Below are 20,668 nucleotides of genomic sequence, written 5' to 3'. Positions count from 1 at the left end.
GGAAAGTGTACTAAAAAGATTTGTTAAATATTCATTGAAATAATATTTTTTGTAAGTTACTGTATTCAGCCTTTGTTACAATAATGTGGCACGAGTCAGCAAGTGAACGCTAAAATTAGTAAAGAGTTAAGAAGATTACCATAAGTGGAAAGTAACAGAGACTTGTGAAGAATGACATTATCGTATCCAAAGGTCAACAAGTGCCATGGATAAGGAATTCAAAAAGAGTGTGAAGAATGACGTAAACATGCCTGAAGGTGAGCATGTAACCATTTTAGAGAAACGTGCACATGTGCAAAATGGAAATCTAGGCCTATATAAGGCACCTCGTCAGATGGGAAAATCATCCCAGGATTCTCAATGCTTTCTCTTACCTGAGATTGCTGCCATTCGTGGTTGGGAAACTAATAGAGAAGCTTCAGTTTCCCATCTTTTGGGAAATTTTTGGGACGGTCGACTACTTGAAAAGGAAAGAAATAAATGAGGAGAAACACAGTAAGTGAAGAGAGAGAGATAAGAAGATTCTCTTAGAACTTTAGGATAATGTAAAAGACAGTCTATTTGTGAGACATTGTATAGTAATGGAAAAATTAGGCTTAACCATGTATGTCTCATAATTGAGTAATGTTGTTTAGATCTTAAACTAGTTCAGAACTAAACTTTAGAGCAGTAAGGAAATTATAACAACCTTGTGTATATACTGTAAGTATTCTTTTGGCTTAATTAAATGGTTTGTAAACAACACACTGAACTATACTTTGTCAATAATTCAAACCTGCGTAACAGAAGCATATATGAATTTTATTTATATGCCACGACTAATTTAAGGTTAGAATAAAGTGGGAAATACGATTAAGATATCTGCACTGTCTTTGGATTAACATCTTATACTCTCACACTCCATATATAGTCTAGCTGGTGCAGTCATTAAACAAATAAGTTTGCTAAATTATAGACCATGAGAGATAAGATATAGTAGAAGCACATACATGGTAGTAGTCAGAAGTTAAGACAGCTGACCATAAAAGACATAAAGTGAAGCAAAGACAAAGCAGGATCTTCTTTTTCTTCTGCAGCTTGTCCCACTTAAGTGGGGTCACTGTTAATGATGAGTCTCCTCCACATCCTCCTGTCTTGGGCTGTCACCACATCCAAGTTCTTCATCCTCAAGTCCTCTTCTACCAGCTCCCTCCATCTCTTCTTCGGCTGCCCGCGCTTCCTCCTTCCTTGCACATCCATCTGCATGACCTTTCTTCCCACATATTCGTCCTCCTTCCTCATCACATGACTAAACCATCTCAACCTTGCCTCCTGTATCTATCTTCACTCCTAAGTTCATAACTTTCACTGTTCCTCTCACATAGTCATTTCTCAGGCGATCCTTTCTGGTCACACCACACATCCACCTAAGCATTCTCATCTTTGCTAACTCCATCCTGCTGATGTTATTTTTCCTCAGGGCCACATTTTCCATACCATATGTCATAGCTGGCCTCACTACTGTCCTATAGATTTTGCCTTTCAGATTGATCGGCACCCTCTTATCGCATAGCACTCCAGCCATCTCTCTCCAGTTCCTCCAACTCGCTTGTATCCTGCATCCCACTTCCTTCTCAGCCCTCTCCATCTTCTTCCACTGTTGAACCTAAGTATCTAAAGTCCCTCATCTTCCTGATGACATTTCCTTCCAGATCTGTCTCCTGGCCACCGTCCACTTTGCAACACATATACTCTGTCTTACTTCTGCTCAGTCTCATACCTCTCTCTCTTCCAGTACTTTCCTCCATCTTTCCAGTTTAGCTGCCACTTCTTTTCTTGAATCTGCACACAGCAAGATGCATGATCTTCATATATCTGCTTATAATTACTGCAGATCATGCAGTAATTATAAGAGATAAATCAAATCTCCAATACTAGCTTGCAAAATTACAAGAAACTTGCAGAAAGTATAACATGATTATACATTCAAGTAAAACAAAGATAATGAAAACTGGAAGATACTCAGAAGATATGCAAGATAACAATTAGGAAAGCATAGAAAAAGTTAATGGTTTTAATTACCTAGGAGCATATTCAGCTTCAAATTTAAATAACATAGCAACAATAAAGTACACCTTCCATAGCATGGTCAACGATGAATAAACTTAATAACATTTGGAAAAGCAACAAAATTCCTACAACTCTAAATATAAAATTATGCAAAATGCAACAACAGCTCTGTATGGAGCAGAAATTTGGACATTAAAAAAAGAAGCAGAGAGAAACGGTTCGCTTTTGAAATGAAACGCTTTGGGAAATAAACAGAATTCATTGGAGAGAACATAAGATGAATGCACAAGTGCTGAAAAATTTGATCATCCCTTACTCAATAATTCTTAACACAGTTAAAAAAAGCATCAACCCTGTTGGTTTGGTCACATTGTGTGAATGGAACCAGAGAGACTTCCCCTGCCTAGGGAAAGACCAAGATTAACTTGGCATAAAGCTCTTGCTTTGAATAGAGAATGGTGGATGGCTCTTATAAATGTGGGACTCAACCCATCTTCAGGGCAGAGGAGAAAAAGATAAGAAAATATTTCTAAGTAACTTCAACTTCTGCAAATATTACTTTAGCTTAATATGGATAAGGAGTGCTTAAGGGTCAAAGCTGTATAACTGAGAGGAGACCTCCACATAGAGTTTAAAGGAATGACGAAACCAACCAGGGCTTCTGACCTAATGTCCAATTCTCACCTTCTCGTGGTGCACCCTGTTAGGTATCTACCTGGATACTGAACAAACAAGGATGGGCTGGCAATTTTGGATTTAGTCGACCAAATTCTATTCTTATTAGCTTAAACCAAAATACAAAATGATGGTACAGCATGACAGAATTTCATGCTGGCTGGGGCATCGCCAGTTAAACAAGGTCCCCGTTGTTTTCGCCATGGAACCAGGGCAAACAGCGAAAAGTCAGCTCCTGGAACAAATCTGAAAACACACCCCTCTTCATCATCACCAGAGTTCAAGATCGGTACTATCAACATAAGAAGTCTGAATGGAAAGAAATGGAGCTAGCTGAGGAATTAGATAACATTGACATAATAGGGGAGACTGAAACAAAAAAGCACAAAAACTGGTAAGAGATTTCTGAGCAATAAATACAAAATGTTTTTTTATGCTTAACAAAATGTTATATTCAAGCAATGACAAGGAAAAGACATAGTAGCCATAGTATTCAACACTAAACATGAGGCTAATCTTCTTGAATGGCAGGCAGTCTCAAGTAGAGTATGTGGGCAAATATCAGAATGGGGAACTGGAAAATTAGACTTATTTGTGTCTATGGTCCCACAAAAGGTTCTAAGGTACAAGTGGAGGAATTTTTTGAGGCTTTAGAGAAAGCAGCTTAGAAAGTTGAAGAAGATTAGAAATGGAGAAAAGAGAGTGCTGTAAAAGGAATTAGAGATGATAAAGGTAACATGAAAACGGGAGAAAAAGATATCCTTGAAGTATAGAATAATTACTTCGAAAAATTGCTAAATAAAACAAGCAGTTATAGCACAATGGTAAAAAACACTCAACAGGCTTACAGTCAGGAATACATATCCATACTTGAAGTAGAAAAAGCCATTAAAGGCTTGAAATGTGGAAAGGCAGCAGGAATAGATGATGTTCGACCAGAAATGCTGAAGTATGCTGGTACAAATTGTTGAGACTATAGGCATTTCAAAAGATACAGTTTGCATGAAGAATTGCAAACGAAAAACCTTTGTGCAAGATGGGTGCCATGCAGATCAAAAACGCACTCACATGAAAATCTCTGAACACTGCTTGAGCATTTTAAGAAGAATAAAACAGATTTTCTGCATCGATTTATTACTATGGATGAGACTTGGATTCACCATCACACACCATAATCTAAACAGCAGTCAAAACAATGGACAGAAGCTGGTTGTTCACCGCCAAAGACGACAAAGTCGGTTCCATCAGCAGGAAAGGTCATTGCATCGGAGTTATGGGATGCTAAAGGCATTTTGTTTATTAATTATCTTGAAAAGGGTAAAACAATAACCAGGGAACATTATTCTGATCTTTTAACCAGACTACATGAAAAAATTCGTAAGAAAAGACCCGGTTTGTAGAAAAAAAAATCAGGACAATGCACCTACCCACAAAAGTGTTTTGGCAATTGGAAAATTGAGGAATCTGCACTATGATTTGTTGGAACATCCACCCTATTCCTCAGATTTGACTCCCTCTGATTTCTATCTCTTCCCAAAACTAAAACTCGTTCTCGCTGGTCAGCATTTTTCTTCAAATCAAGAGGTGATTGCATCTGTAGAGGGGTATTTTGCAGATCTTACTGAGAACGACTACAGGGACGAGATAATGGTGCTAGAGCATTGCTGAAATAAATGTATTAGTCTTAAGGGAGATTATGTTAAAAAATAAAAATAATTCTGAAATTATAAATTCATTTTTTCATTGTCTGGCTGAGAACTTTTCAGACCACCCACATACATCATTGATTGAGTGACCTATAATGAAAAACAAAAATTTCCTTACATCCCTCTAGTAAGGCACATAAAAATGCTATTTTTGTTCTAATGCAACAAAATCTTTTTTCTTCTTTAATTGCATTAATGTAATATTGACCATGACTTATTTTTCACGGTATTAACAACACCACACACTTTTATCACAAAGATGTTTTATTAATGCTTATATTTCACTGATTTTCAACTCGGCATCATCAGAGCACAACACATTTGTATACGCGACAGTGAGAGAGTGAAACAATATAATTGCAAAAGACAAAAGATCTAAAGTCCTATTTTTGGCACCCTCTAACGGAAAAAAAAAAAACCCCACAGTTATCCAGGAGTTTTTCTTAGGAAAACCATCTCCCAAATTTTTGGCAAATTAATGCAACCATATTTGTTAAGGTTGGGAGAATTCTTCAAAGCCATTGCGGACTCAAAAAATAATCTTTCAGATCTATAATGACTACTAAATAGCACATTCGTTTTCCTCCATCTAATCCTGTGTGAAGGAGTATCCAAAGCGTGGTCTGCCAGTCCCGACTTGCCATAGTAATAGTAGCGAATGTATCTTTCATGTTCTTCCAGGCAGATGTTCACTGTCTCCCTGTTTGCCCATAATAGGCCAAGTCACAGTCACAAGGAACTTCATACACTCCTGGGTGTGCTAAAGGGTGAAGTTTATCCTTAGGCAAGCGGATCAGAGTTGCCAGCTTGACATGAGGTTTGAAAGTGGTGCGAAGGCCATGTTTCAACAATACTTTGGCTATCTTTTCTGATGTACCTCTGATATAGGGAATAGAAATGGTCATTTTGTATTCTTGTGTATTAGGGGAGGGCAGAGTAATGGGCCTATGTGGTATTTTATCTATTTTGTAGGGATTTTAGCCGTTGGCTAAGAACGTATGGCACAGGTATTGGAGTTCAGTGGTAGGAGCTGTATCATTAGAACAAATGGCTCTGGCTCTGTGTGTAAGTGTTTTTAAAATGCCGTACTCTTGGACTGGATGATGATGTGATTGTTTATGTAGGTATCTTCCTGTGTGTGTAGGCTTTCTGTAAATAGAAAAAGATAGTGATCCATCTGAAAGGCGGGTGACTAATGTGTCAAGAAATGGTAAACAATTATTTGATTCTTTTTCTACTGCGAAGTGAATTTTGAGGTGTTGGCTGTTTAGGTAGGTGACAAAAGCATCCAAAGTGTCTTGTCCATGGGGCCAGATGGCAAACACATCATCTACATAGCGTAACCACACTTGTGGCTTGTATGTAGCTGTGGTAAGTACTTTGTTTTCAAAGTGTTCCATGTAAAAATTTGCTAATGGGGGGAGAGAGGGGGGAACCCATAGCAGTACCATTAATCTATTTGTAGAATTTTCCTTCCCATGTAAAGTAACATGCATTCATGTAAATTGAAATAATTCAAAAATATCAGGGGGAAATTTAGACTTGATTAAATCAAGAGTGTCTATAAAGTGGTACATTGGTAAATAAGGAGGTGACATCGAAACTAACCATTATGTCTGAATCTTTTAGGATTAGATTTTTAACCAGTGTTTTGAAATGGACTGAATTTTTTACAAAAGTAGAGGAGTTGCCAGTAAGGGGGACAAGAGACTTGGCTAAATGCTCGGCCAGTTTATATGTGAGACTATCTATGCTATCGACTATGGGGCGTAGGGGGATATTAGTTTTGTGGATTTTTGGTAATTCATAAATACAGGGTGGTTTAACATGAATTGGTTTTATTTTCCTGATGATTTCTTTGGGCCATGATGTCACTTTTTTCAGTAATTTTCGGATTTTTTCTTTTGCGACATCGTAAGGTCTTGATGTATAATTTGATATGTGGAACTGTCACATATGAGATCTTGCATTTTTCTGTTATACTCTTCTTGATTCATGATAACTGTTGCATTTCTTTTATCGGCTTTTGTAATAACAATATTTTTATTATTATATAACTTTTTTAGGGCAGTTATTTGCTTACATGGCATATTGCTTTTTGGAGGCTTAGCCTTGTTTAGAATACCTGCTATATCTAGTTGCACGTTATTGGCCATTGCTGGCGGAAGATTGTGGATACCCCGTTCTACTTTCATCATAATTTCTAGTTTAGGAATTTGTTTGGGCATGACGGCAAAGTTATGTACTAGACTGAGAGCGTTCTTGGCTTCTTCAGTGAGTGTTTCCGACGATAGGTTTACCACCACATGGTCTCGTCGAAGTTGTGGTCGGAATATACTAAGTTGTGGTCGCCAACATACTAAGCGCTGTTGTAGGAGTTCATATTTCTTTAGGTGTTTGCTTTTTACTTTTGTGAATTCTTTTTTTTGCTGCAACTTCGGAGATGTGCTGTAGGACAGTCCATATTTCAGGATTTCACACGTTGATTAGTTCTTGTTGTAGAGCTGTGATAAAGCTGTTTAGCTTACTAAGCTCTATGCGAGTAGCGGCGATTTGTTCTCAAAGAAGCGCTAAACTCTCCTGTCGATAAATGCAATGTGCTTTTGCCGATTGTAACTTTTCTTTGAATTTCAGAAAAGATGGAATGATATCGTTGTCGCGGCATCATTTAAGGAAGGCTAACCGGTTCAATTTTCTGGACAATTTCAGTTTCAACTTACTGAACCGTCGCGTTTTGTATACAATATCTTCTCCGTGCAGAATCATCAATCTAACAGATTAGCTTAGTGTTGATGGTTATTCATGACTTATATTTTACGATATTAACAACACCACATACACTTTTATCACAAAGATGTTTTATTAATGTTTATATTTCGCTGATTTTCAACTCAGCATCATCAGAACACAACACACTTGTATACGCGACAGTGAGAGAGTGAAACAATATAATTGCAAAAGACAAAAGATCTAAAGTCCTATTTTTGGCGCCCTCTAACAAGAGAGAGGGGAAAAAAAAAAAAAAAAAAAAAAGCAGCTATCTAGGAATTTTTCTTAGGATAACCGTCTCCCAAATTTTTGGCAAATTAATGCAACCATATTTGTTAAGGTTGGGAGAATTCTTCACAGCTATTGCTGACTCAAAAAATAATCTTTCAAATCTATAATGACTCCTAAATAGCACATAGCCAACGGCTACAATCCCTACAAAATAGATAAAATACTACATAGGCCCAGTACTCTGCCCTCCCCTAATACACAAGAATACAAAATGACCATTTCTATTCCCTATATCAGAGGTACATCAGAAAAGATAGCCAAAGTATTGTTGAAACATGGCCTTCGCACCACTTTTAAACTTCATGTCAAGCTGGCAACTCTGATCCACTCGCCTAAGGATAAACTTCGCCCTTTAGCACTCAGGAGTGTATGAAGTTCCTTGTGACTGTGACTTGGCCTATTATGGGCAAACAGGAAGATCAGTGAACATCTGCCTGGAAGAACATGAAAAATACATTCGCTACTATTACTATGGCAAGTCGAGACTGGCAGACCATGCTTTGGACACTCCTTCACACAGGATTAGATGGAGGAAAACGAATGTGCTATTTAGGAGTCGTTATAGATCTGAAAGATTATTTTTTGAGTCAGCAATAGCTTTGAAGAATTCTCCCAACCTTAACAAATATGGTTGCATTAATTTGCCAAAAATTTGGGAGACGGTTCCTGGACAGCTGCTTTTTTTTTTTTCCTCTCTCTTGTTAGAGGGCACCAAAAATAGGACTTTAGATCTTTTGTCTTTTGCAATTATATTGTTTCACTCTCTCACTGTCGCGTATACAAGTGTGTTGTGCTCTGATGATGCTGAGTTGAAAATCAGCAAAATATAAGCATTAATAAAACATCTTTGTGAAAAAAGCGTGTGTGGTGTTGTTAATACCGTGAAAAATAAGTCATGAATAACTATCAACACCTAAGCTTATCTGTTAAGAGTAATATTGATCAATTTTAAACTACTACTCATTACTACCTGAACTCAAAAAAAAACTAATGGAAAACAAAAGCAGATATCATACCATTAATTTTTTTGAAATTAAAATGCTAGTTTGTTTAGATCATGCTAAAGAAACTAAGCATAGAAAATATCAGTTATCCTGATATTTCCTTTCTTTTCATATATATATATATTACATTTTCAAAGTTATTAATGTTTGGTTCCCTTATAAGATTACTCTAGGAACATTAAATGCAAGTACAATCAAGTCAAAACCCAAAAGCACTTTTTTTTTAATGGCTGCCATACATGAAAAGTACATTAGAATGAGACTTAAAAAAAAAAAAAACATTTAACGCAATCCAGAAATCCTACCAAACAGGGAACAAGAACTTGAAACAGAGAACCTGAATTCAGGCCTCCAATAAGTGATGCAGTGGTGTCACATCTAGTGATGAACATCTCCCACCTAAAGACATTGCAACAAATGTCTTTATGTGGGAGAGGTTTTGGTTAGAGAGCAGTTATTCTATTCTCTCATCCAACTACCATACTGTAAATCATGTATTATGTAGTGTTGCATACAATGATAACTGATAGCTTTATGAAAATGTAACTTGAGTTTTAAATTAACAAGTTTTTCCAAATAGTCATGTTGCCTGGTATAGATTTATCAGTGTATGTTCCATATTGACCAGGAAGCGCTGGACAAGATGATCTAGCATCCTTGGGTTTAACACATTTTTCTTGATAACTGAACGTACAATAATAACAGGTTGTCATTAAGGTTTGTTCTCGTAATTTCCTCTACAACATTTTTCTTCACTACTTCATATAGTTGCAAATTTCAAATTTTAAACTATTTTATTTAGAAGAATATTAATAAAACAATACATATATCTCTCAGAACTATAAGTAATAGTCGATAAAGAATTCTTATGAAATCGCTATCAAACATCGTTACATCCAATAAATAAATCTTGGTACATCACTTATCTTACCACAGCATATGATTTTATAAAATGCTTGTAATATACAGGAATTGTATGAGTCTATGAGTAATTGTATGATGGAACTGTATAAATTGTATGAGAAACTTTACGATGTCTATGAGTAACTTACCCACGGCCTGCATAGCTTCTTCCTTGTGAACAAAGACAGTCAACTGCATCACATTTACAGTAGCGAACATACAAATCCTGGTAAGCATTTCTTTCCAATTCCCATGAAGCATCCCTGAGTGAAGAGAAACACTATGTCATAAATTATAAAATATTGCAATACAAAAAAGAGAAACTATAAGCATACATATCACTGCTTGTTGCAGGAAAAAAGCCATCAAAAACCTAAAATGTGGAAAGGCAGCTGGAGTAGATGATATCTGACCAGAATGCTGAAATATACAGTGGCTACACTGCATAATTAAATGCATGATCAGAGGTTCGAATTCTGGATGACTAGAGTAGAGCTCTGAAAGTATTCATTTATAAAAATGAAAATAAATCTAAATTGCAAGAACAAGAGAAAAATTTCTCTGCTGAGTGTTCCAGGTAAGATTTATACAAGCAAACATGACAAGAGGCTAAGAAAATTGTGGAAGGGAAACTTGGAAAAGCATATGCTAAATTCATTCATAAACTGTAAGGATCAAATGTTCACTTTTGTTATGTTGATTTTGTTAAGTTTAAATTTTTCTTATATGTATTTTTATCAGATCTTACTAAATCTCCAATTAAATCTTCAATTATTCTACTGGCTGCTCCAATGTTAAATTACGTTAATTTGATATACACCTTTACCTATCTACCTTACTTACTCATTTGTCTCTGATAGCTGATAACTTTATTTCTCATTAATTCCTTACTCATACAAATCTTATTATATCTCTATCTGCTGGCTGCTATAAACGTATTGAATGATGGTGCACCACACTGTTAACAAAGACACTGCTTCAGGCTAGAGCCAATCCCTTTGTTATAATTCTGGTATTAACTCCGTTTCTAATTTTGGAAAAATTTATTTGTTAACGCTGCGCCATCCAAAATTATTAGATTAGAGAAGCTTCGTCGTCTGGGCGAAAACACTCAGAATGGCATAATATTCAATATTCATACAATTACTATTCCAAATTTCACCAAAAACTTATGCCTCAATTTTACTGCAGTCGTGGATATCCCCAAGATTTTGATTCACACAGGTTCTACTTTATGAGTGGTGCATTGAGAACATAGATCAGGCAAGTTATTAGGTTGACAAGAAAGGATTTAGTCATTAAAAAAATATGGTACAATTACTGATAATTTCTTAACTAAACTAATTCAATCATGCAAGTGTAACCTGGGCATTCTTAAACTTTCTCACCATGAAGCAATATCTAATACTAAACACTTTATGAATTGTTCTAATTACTTAACATTCTTAGGTAATCATTTACCAAATCTTGGTCTCAGGAACTAACTGACTATAACAAAACTATACATTCAATCACAACACCTTGCAAGTCCTCGTATATAAAGCTATACCATTCTATATGTGAATCAGATGATAAAGTCCTATTACACTTCGAAAGTCCAATAACTTATCAGTTCCTATCTTCATTACAATCTAACATTCCTGTATATACAAAGATTTAAAAAGTTCTTACATTACCAGGGCATTAGGATCACTCTGGCTTTTTCTTTCGATCATCTGCTCTATTCTTACAGCTCGTTGTTTCTTCCTCCGGTTTACTGCTTTCAAAAAGGACTGGCTAGCGAATATATTCATGATTCACTTCCTTCGATGTAGGTGAAACTGGTCTGCGGGGATTGGTCCACGTGGTTCCGCACATCATATCTTCTTTATCCCCTGGGAACCAGGGAGACCAAATTCAACATTGCATTTACCCTCTGAGTTGTATTTGCAATTTTTGCTATGTGACCTTTGAACTTCAAATTTCTATCCACCAATACGCCAAGATCCCTTGCCTCCTCAGTTTCTTGTAGCATAACCAAGCTAATATAATATGCTGCTGGAACTCTAAACATGCCAGAGTGCATAACTTTACACTTATTAACATTAAACTGACATCCATTTTCGTTTGCCCAAATTTCCAGCCTAGTCAAATCATTTTATAAGTGCTGAATATCAGTAGCATCCCAGATTGCACTGCCTATCTTCACATCATCAGCAAACAACTGCACATCTGATGTTAGATCCTACCTGATGTCATTAATGTACACCACTGGTCACCTTAAATCTGGAGGATTCACACTCACTGTATAACACATTTTGATATTTTTCTGTCAACCTTCCCCTGATCTAAATCAAGAGTTTATATTCCAGTCCCATGTTCTCCAGTTTATACAACATATCTGGCTGACTCTATCTGAAAATGGATTTTGAATTACATATCTGGAGAAAGTTTTGTTCTGTGAAAGAATGGAAGAACAAAATCAGAGAAACCAGGCTATTATGAGGAATGTGCAAATATTCTTTAATGAAGTTTCTCAGGTATAAAACTGAATTGGACATATATGAGATGTGGGGGATATCTATGTATCCAAGAGAATAATTGCAATATTGCAATGTATACTATACTAATTGTATGTATACTAATGCCAGAAGTAGCAGAAACAAGGGTAAGGAGTTTTTAGCAATGGTTAGCTTGAAATGGATAAGCACTGACAAAACCTGGAAGATACCATAATTTCAAGAAGAGGTAAGGTTGAGGAAAAGCAGTGCATTTGAAGCCATAGTACAAGATAAAATTCAACAGACAAAATACATCATAAGTTGATGTTCTAGTCTTGTGAGTGCAACAAGAGATGCCAATGACATGCACTGGCAAATTAATTCAATGAACAAACTGAGTAATCATTATGGGGAATTCAATTATGGTGACATAACTGGAAGAAGGAAAGAGGACATGAAGTAAGGAAATGGAATTCAGGCAGCTAAAGTGATAATTATCTAACATGGCATGCAGAAGAAATGATACTGGGTTTGAGAGTGCCAGGTCTGGCGATAACATCTGAGAGTATATCCATAATCAATAACATTTTGCCTCCAGTTGGTGGAGAGTGATCATGAAATCTTGATCTGAGAGGTACTTAAGCAGTGGAATTTTCAATTAAGGAGTATATGTAGAATCAAAGCTGGTGATTATGACTAATTTAGGAATCAGCTTGGGACAGGGCTATGGCATAAGAAACTAAAAGGGAAGGAAGTTAGCAGTGCATGGAAAATGGTCAAGGGATATTTAAAGAGAGCAGAATCGGACTGCACATACAAGGCCATTAGGATAAATCCAGGAAGTTATATGCATGAATCATATCATTACATAGTATCAGCAACAACTACAGGAGGGGAGAAAAAAACTGATGTGGAGAGTGTATAAGGAGAAAAGTGATAGTAGGCTCACAAGTAGTATACATATCATTTTATTATTTATTTTATGTTGCTTCCACCTACGAAAAGTAATTTGGAAACCTATAGTACATATTGTACCACAGGAGGGCCAGGTTTTCTTTTTCTTTTTTAGTTTTTTTTTTTTTCATTTTTATCAATTTATATATATATATATATATCAGGAGTGGCCTTAATGTGGCTTATGAACTGGATGCGGCTTTTCATGCTCTACCAGGAAAAAATTTTTCCAAAAAAGCGAATGTTGGCCTAAGTTCTCGAAGATCACAAAATTGATTGTTGAGTTCTTTGGCTAGATCATTTAATTTGCTAACATAAGATCCCATTTTCCAATCCCACTCCTGCCTAATTTGTCAGTATTTTCTTCAGACAAACGAAGTGATTGAAAGTTCTATTTTCCAAGTCTCTCTGGAAAAGTTGCAGTTTGCTTTGGAAGCTTAGCAAGGTCTGTGCAAAATCGGTTATTAGTTTTTCTTTCCCTTGAAGTGAAATGTTTAATATCTGTAGATGCTGGAAAACATCAGTGAAAAATGCCATGTCAAACAACCAATGAGTGTCTTCAAAATGAGGGAAAAATTTCTCCTTCTCTAAGAAACTGTATGATTGGGTCTAACAACAAAAAAAATTTATTTAATACATTACTAACTGAGAGCCACCTTACTAAGCAAAACAATGATACGTTAGGAATCTCAACACAATTCAACCATCGAGAAAGCTTTTGAATTGTCGATGTGTTTTAGCATTTGAACGAATAAAATTGACAATTCTTAGAACTACTCCCATTACATGTTCAAATTTAAAACACTTGGCAACTAGATGCTCCCTGTGAAAAATGCAATGCAGGTAGGAAAGCAGGATATGATTCATCATTCTCAAGGAGTCCCATGAGACCTTTAGTTTTACCCCTCATAGCTGGAGCACCTTCGGTTGTAATGCTGACAATTTTTTCGCATGATATCAAAGCTTTTGTAAGTGCAACATTGAGAGCATCTCTGATGTCAGAGAAACATGTTGCATCATTGGCCGCTAGAGGGCCAGACGGTTGGTCGTGTTTTCAGGGAGCTCCCGAAAGCTAAGTATAATTTTGAATGAAAATTAGAATATAGGTTAAAATCATAAAGTAATATTGTCTAATTTTGGTAGCTTGTGGTGTCTGTGTGATTTTGGTGTAAATTCCGTTATTTAATTTAGTATTTAACGATACGTTTCATAGATTTGAATATGGCGCCAATGCGACGTAAGATAATGGCGTCCAAAAATACGCCATTGTTCAAAAACTATAATGTGAGAGAATTTGTCCAATGTGATGTGTGTGGAATGTATGCATTCCCGAATGAGGCTGGAGTTTGGATTGAAAGTGATAGTGGTGGGAGAATGTGCAGAAAGTGTAAGCAAAGTGAGGAGTTGAATTATGTATCAGGTTGTGAGACAGCTATGGTTGAAGAAAGCCAGAATGTGAGTGAAAATAGTGGCTTGATAGGGAATTGCGATGTACAAGATGGCAATGAGAGCAGTGATCTAAGAAAGAGTGAGAGCAACTATACAGAGAGAGAAAATGATTTGAATGATAAAAAAAATGAGGAATTATTTGTAGGAAGTGAGATCGCTAGGTTGCGCGCAGTGATACAAAATGCGCAGCGGCAATTAGAGCACCTGCAAAACTCTTTCCAGAGTGATTCGGCTAACGTAAATAACCAGCGTAAGAGTGGGCGAGTTTCTGAAATGAAGGAAAGAGTGTTGTATGGTGACTCGTTATTAAGAGGAATGATAGATGGGAGCGTAACTAAATCGTACTTACTGGATGCGAAATTTAAGGATGTAAGTGAGAGTATTAGAGTGCAAAAACAGAAGGTGAAAGAATTAATAATTGTGGCGGGTACGAATGAATTGAAAGGTGATAAATTTTTTATGAGAGAGGACTTGAAAGTATTGTTAAAGGTAGCGAAAGAAAAGAGTGACAGAGTTAGAATGGTGAGTCTGTTGCCGCAGTATGACAGAGAGGAGTTTAGAAGGAGGGCCATAATCGCAAATGACATTATGCGCAGGTTATGCAGACAGTGTGGTGTGGAATTCGTGGATGTATGGAATGAGTTTGATGTGCGAAAGGACTTATGCAAGATGGATGGCCTGCATTTGAATGGACTTGGTGTGCGGAGACTGGAAAAAGTGTTGCTGAATGAAGTGAAAATGGATGTGCAGAACCAGGGAAACTAGAACTACCAAGGATGGGGGGAGTGGATTTGCAGACATCAGTGAGACAGTTGAGTGTAAAAATGTATATAATGTACCTGAGCCAGCACTAAGGACAAAAAATGGGAATGGGACATTAAGAATAACGCATCAAGATAGGGGTGGGACAAAGGGATCACTGCATTTCATGTATACTAATGCCAGGAGTATTAGAAGCAAGAAGGAAGAATTTTTGACCTTGATTGGCTCTTCCTGGCCACAGGTTACTGGCATTAGTGAAACATGGCTGACGAAAGATGATATAGTTAGTGGGATAGAATGTGTAGGTTATAGTGTGTTTAGGAGGGACAGAGAGAATAAAATGGGGGGAGGGGTGTTACTGATGATAGCTGATGAACTGCAGCCAAGGAGAATTGAAGTTGTATTGCAGGATAGTGAAAGGAGCTCATTTGAGGCTATTTGGTGTGAGATTGAGACTGGCAGAATAAAATAAACAGTTGGGTGCTGCTATAGACCAGGTGATGGAATAGATGGTGGAGATAGTATGCATAAACAAATTGATGAAATGAGTGGAAGGAGGGTAATTATTATGGGGGATTTTAATTATGGTAACACTGATTGGAAGGAGGAGAGGACACATGTGAGGAAGGAAATGGATTTTAATCAATTATTAAGGGATAACTATCTGAGACAGCATGTAATTGAAAATACTAGGGGTGAGAGAGTGCTTGACCTGGTAATAGCATCTCACAATTTGACTGCAATGAATATGACCATGTTGCCACCTATTGGTGAGAGTGATCATAAGGTCTTGACCTGGGAGGTGGCTAAAGGTGTGGAATTTTTGATTAAGACAGGGTATATGTGGAATTACTGTGCTGGCAAGTATGACAAGCTTAGGAGATTGCTTGGATCAGTGCCATGGCATGTACAACTGCAAGGGCTGGACGTCAATAGAGCATGGGAAGTGGTCAAGGAGCATTTACAGGAGGTTATGGCTGATTGTATACCTAGGGTCTGAATAGTAAAACAAGTAGGGGTTAAATGGATGAATAACACCATTAAGCTTGAGCTGCAAAAAAAGAAACAACTGTGGAGGGAATTTAAAGAAAGGGGTGACCTGCAGGCACACGAACGGTATAAAGTGCAGGCCAGAAGGGTAACGAGTGTGGTAAAAAAAGCAAAAGCGGATTATGAAAGGAAACAAGCTATGCAAGCTAAAGAGAATCCCAAACAGTTCTTTCAATATGCTGCAAGCAAGAAAAAAACTGTACATGGCAAAATGATTTTAAGGAATGACGATGTTAAGGAGGTCACTGAACCAGTCAATATAGTGGAGTTACTGAGCGCACACTTTGCAAAAGTATATCATCCAGGTGGTGACATTGAAAAAATGAAGGAGCCATTAGTTTATATGGGAATTGTGATGAATGAAGTGGAGCTGAATAGTCTATTACAGAACCTTAATGTGAATACATCTGTGGGATTGGATGGTATACCGGCACGGGTCTTGCGTGAGGCGGCTAAGGAATTATCAGTGGCCTTGACCATGTTGTTTAATCTGAGTCTCGGATCTGGTTTAGTCCCGAAGGCGTGGAAAAAGGGGAAAATAGTTTCACTGCATAAAGGAGATCCAAGACTATGGTTGCAAATTACTGACCGATCAGCATATCAGGAGTTGTTGTCAAGGTCTTGGAGAAAGTAGTCAAGAGAAAAATACAGGAATGGATTGATGAAAATGAGATACTGTACAGGGGACAGCATGGCTTTGTAAAGGGTAGATCATGCCTGAGTAACTTGCTCAAGTTTTATAACAAGGTGACGGCTGAACTGGATAAGGGAAATGGGTTTACAGTGATACTGCTGGACTTGGCAAAGGCGTTTGACAGGATACCACATGGAATTCTAATCCATAAACTACAACATATGGGAATGGATATAGGGTTGGTGAGATGGATAGATGGGTGGTTGATGGAGAGATATCAAAGAGTGGTTTATTCAGGAGTGGAGTCCAAAAGACGGCCTGTGACTAGTGGGGTGCCGCAGGGTTTTGTTCTTGGACCACTGCTGTTTAATCTGTTTATTAACGATATAGGGAATGATCTAAGTGGAACAGTTTATTTGTTCGCTGATGATGCAAAGTTGGGGAGGGCGATAGTGAAAGTAGAAGATGTCAAAGTCTTGTAGGATGACTTAGATAGATTGGAGTTCTGGGCTAAGGAGAATGGAAGTCAATTTAACGTGACAAAATGTAAGGTTATGCATTTTGGGGTGAAAAGATTAGCAGCAGTATACCACATGGGTGGAACTGTACTCCAAGAGATTGATGAGGCCAGGGACTTGGGAGCGTTGGTGGATGGGGAAATGAAGTTTAGGGGGCACATTGTGAAAGTAGCTAAATCAGCTCATCAACTCACTTGGTTGTTGAAAAATACCTTAACGAGCAGAGACAAGCAAGTTATTGTACCTCTGTACCGAGCCTTGATAAGACCTCATCTTGACTACTGTGCCCAGATTTGGTCACCTCGGTTCCTTCTTGATGGGGAGGAGGTGAAGAGGATCCAGAGGCGAGTGACTAAGATGATAGCAGGTCTATGGAATGAACCATATGAGAACAGGTTGAAGATTTGTGGGTTGCAGAAACTGGTTGATAGGCGGAAAAGGGGAGATATGATTGAGACATTCAAATTGCTAAAAGGATTCTATAAGATTAATTCAGAGGATATTTTTGAGATCAGAACTGGTGGTGGGAGAACTAGGGGGACACCTATGGAAGCTGGGCAAGAGTGTGGTTAGCAGTGGTGTTAGAGCTGGGTTCTTTACTTTTAGAGTGGTAAATGAGTGGAATAAGCTGCCAGAGTCTGTTGTGGGTGCTATGACAGTGAACGAGTTCAAGGCAAGGTATGATAGATACTGTGAGAATGTCATATAGTTGTGTGGACATGATGTTAAGGGCCTCCCTCGATGAGTCTAAGGACTCCCTAGAGTAGCCCGAAAATAATAATAATAATAATAATTTTTCAACGCTATCAAGTCCAATTGCTCTTCCTTGAAGTCCAGGTTGTGAGATACAAAGCGGACAAATGTAGCTAGTTGTGGTTTGTCCTGAATATCTGTAGATTCATCCAAAGCAAGACTAAATGCACTACAGCTTTTCAAGTTATGGTGTAAGTTATTTACAATGTCAGCATTGATAACTGAAATTCACCTTTCAATTGTATGCCTGGAGACTGGCATCTGTTCAATCAGTTTTGGTAGTTTTTTATTATCTGGGTCTAAAGCTGAAATTATTTGTGCAATATTCTTCTTCAGAAATTCTCCTTTTGTGTATGCAATATTAAATGCTAAAATAAAACTAGCCTCTTTAGTAAACATGGACATCAATTTACTCTGACCATGGAGTTGTTCTTTCAAACTTGAAAGTTTAGTTTGCCTCAGATCAGAGCCAAGAGGAAATTCTTTACTAAAATTGCTGTTGTGTGTCATAATGGCACTTGAGATTGTTGGCAACTGCACAAGTGTTATTTGGCATATGGCACACATTGGTTTACTTTGTCGTTTCACAAAAAAGAAACTCCTCTTCCCACTCTGGCCTAAAACTTCTGTGTTCCTCTTCATATTTACGTTTTTTATGCGACATTTCTAAGCACTTGAAAAATAGCTCAACGATGACAAGCACTGTCAATGGACTTGCACAACAATATGTTGAATGATACCGATAGATGAGCGCTGGAAGTGTAACTAATATGTTGTGGTGGTAAGGCATAGCTTCTGCATCTCCCTCCTCATGCGCACACTCACTTACTTATTTACTTCCATATCATCACAATGATCAAAGGTTGCGGCTCTTCTAAGTCTTACCGAAATTATTTTGGCTCCAAAAGGACATGTAGTTGGCCACTCCTGATATATATGTGTGTGTGTGTGTGTGTATATGATATATATACACATACACACACACACACATATATATATATTTATATATGTAAAAATAAATGAATACAAATTAATGAATACAAATAAATGAATATAAATGAATAGTCAAGAAACCCTGCTCTAAAGACAGGGCAATGTTCTCACACAGGCAATGACATTCATCTACCACCTAAAGATAACTGTAAACATCCACGTCCATGCAAGATTTGAATCTGCAGCCTCTTGGTTGGAGAGCAGGTACACTAACCACTTGCCAACCACACTGGCTAAATATATGAAGCATAGGCAAGAAGTGTAATCAATGTAGTGAGGAAGGTAAAATCATATTATAAGTGGAAAAAAAAAGAATGCTTATGGAATGCAAATTTAATGAATACTGATAACAGACTTAAGTGAATGCTGATAGCTGAAGAAACAGTTGTATTACTGATTACAGACTGATCAGTAACATCGAGGTAGAAATAATGCAGTGATGGTGACAGATTTCAGTGTCAGAATAGAGATTGATGAACTAAAGATAGCAAGGATATTAAGAAATCGCAATGTGAATACTGCTAAGTGTGGATAAGATATCAGCCCTTGTGTTACAAGAAAGTGCAAGAGAAATGGATGTGCTCCTAACCAAATTCTTTATTTTTAAGCACTGGCAGGGTACCAAGAGAATAGAAAGAAGACAAGATACATAAAGGAGGCTCAATGACAGCTAGTAAACTACATACCAATAAGATATCAAATGAAACTAAATTACATAAGTTAGAAATAAGAATGTAGGGACATCACAGACTACATGGTGCTAACTCAAAGAGAAGGCAAGTAAACAGTACTATGCTTCACAGCTTACTTGGGCCACTGCTTTTCAACTTGCACATTAATGATACTGGAACTGATCTCAGGGGACTATTCAGATGTTTGCTGCTGATGGTGATGATGATGCAAAATTGCTGAGAACAATAGTCAGTACAGGTGATGTAGATATCCTGCAGGATGATCCTGATTGTCTGTTGAGAGAAGGATAATGGTTGCCAATTCGTGGTCAAAGTGTAAAATTATGTACTGAAATGAAAGAACTACAAGATGCAAATCATACAGATGGAAATCAAAACTGCAAAAAATTGGTGAAGCTAGAGATCACATAATGGAAGACAGAGCCTTAAGATGAGAGGACATATCTCAAAAATGGGTAAAATAAGGATGCAGAAAAAGAAGGTGAAAGAAATAATTATTTTAGCTGGTGCAAATGATCTAGCAAGTGATGAGTGTGGTATGTATGCAAGAAGTTATGAAAGAGTTGCTGATACAAGTGAATAAGAAGAGTAAGAAAATAAAAGTTGTGAGTAGCACTCAATTGTGAAATGAATATGATTACGAAGGAGTCAGTTTGCAAGTTGTGTATGAGAAATGGAGTGGAATTGTGTTGAATGGATTTGGAGTTAGGTGTTTGGAGCAAGTATTGTTCAGTGAGATTCTGGGAGTGCAAAGTCACAGGAAACTAGAATGTTTAGAAAGAATGCAGGTGAGTGTGGATCCAAGCAACCTTAAGTAAGTCGGAGAGTGATCTGTGGGAAATATATGTATTAAAATTCAGATATCCCATATCTGAATTTTAATACATCGAGATCACATGATGCTGAAGTAGGCCCTCAGGTTCTCAATGTTAGTAGGAAAATGTAAGGGAGGTTGCAGGATGAAGGGTATATTACAGTTTATGTAT

General features: G+C 37.3%; 1 protein-coding gene across 2 annotated transcripts in view; it reads right to left on the bottom strand.

Moving 5' to 3' along the window:
- LOC150102729 (uncharacterized) overlaps positions 1-20,668 on the bottom strand; it is a 253,287-nt gene that overhangs the window by 61,376 nt on the left and 171,243 nt on the right. For both annotated transcript variants that reach the window (XM_090399201.1, XM_090399202.1), the window contains one exon: positions 9,547-9,660. In XM_090399201.1, coding sequence (XP_090255327.1) covers positions 9,547-9,660 — 114 coding nt within the window. The remainder of the gene's footprint in view (positions 1-9,546; positions 9,661-20,668) is intronic.

This window comes from Typopeltis vanoorti, chromosome 10, assembly GCF_054136105.1.
Source record: "Typopeltis vanoorti isolate ZY-2024b chromosome 10, IOZ_Tvanoo_1.0, whole genome shotgun sequence".
In the NCBI taxonomy this organism is placed as follows: Eukaryota; Metazoa; Arthropoda; class Arachnida; order Uropygi; family Thelyphonidae; genus Typopeltis; species Typopeltis vanoorti.
The sequence above is the reverse complement of the archived record's forward strand: the minus strand, read 5'-3'. Positions and strand labels throughout refer to the sequence as shown.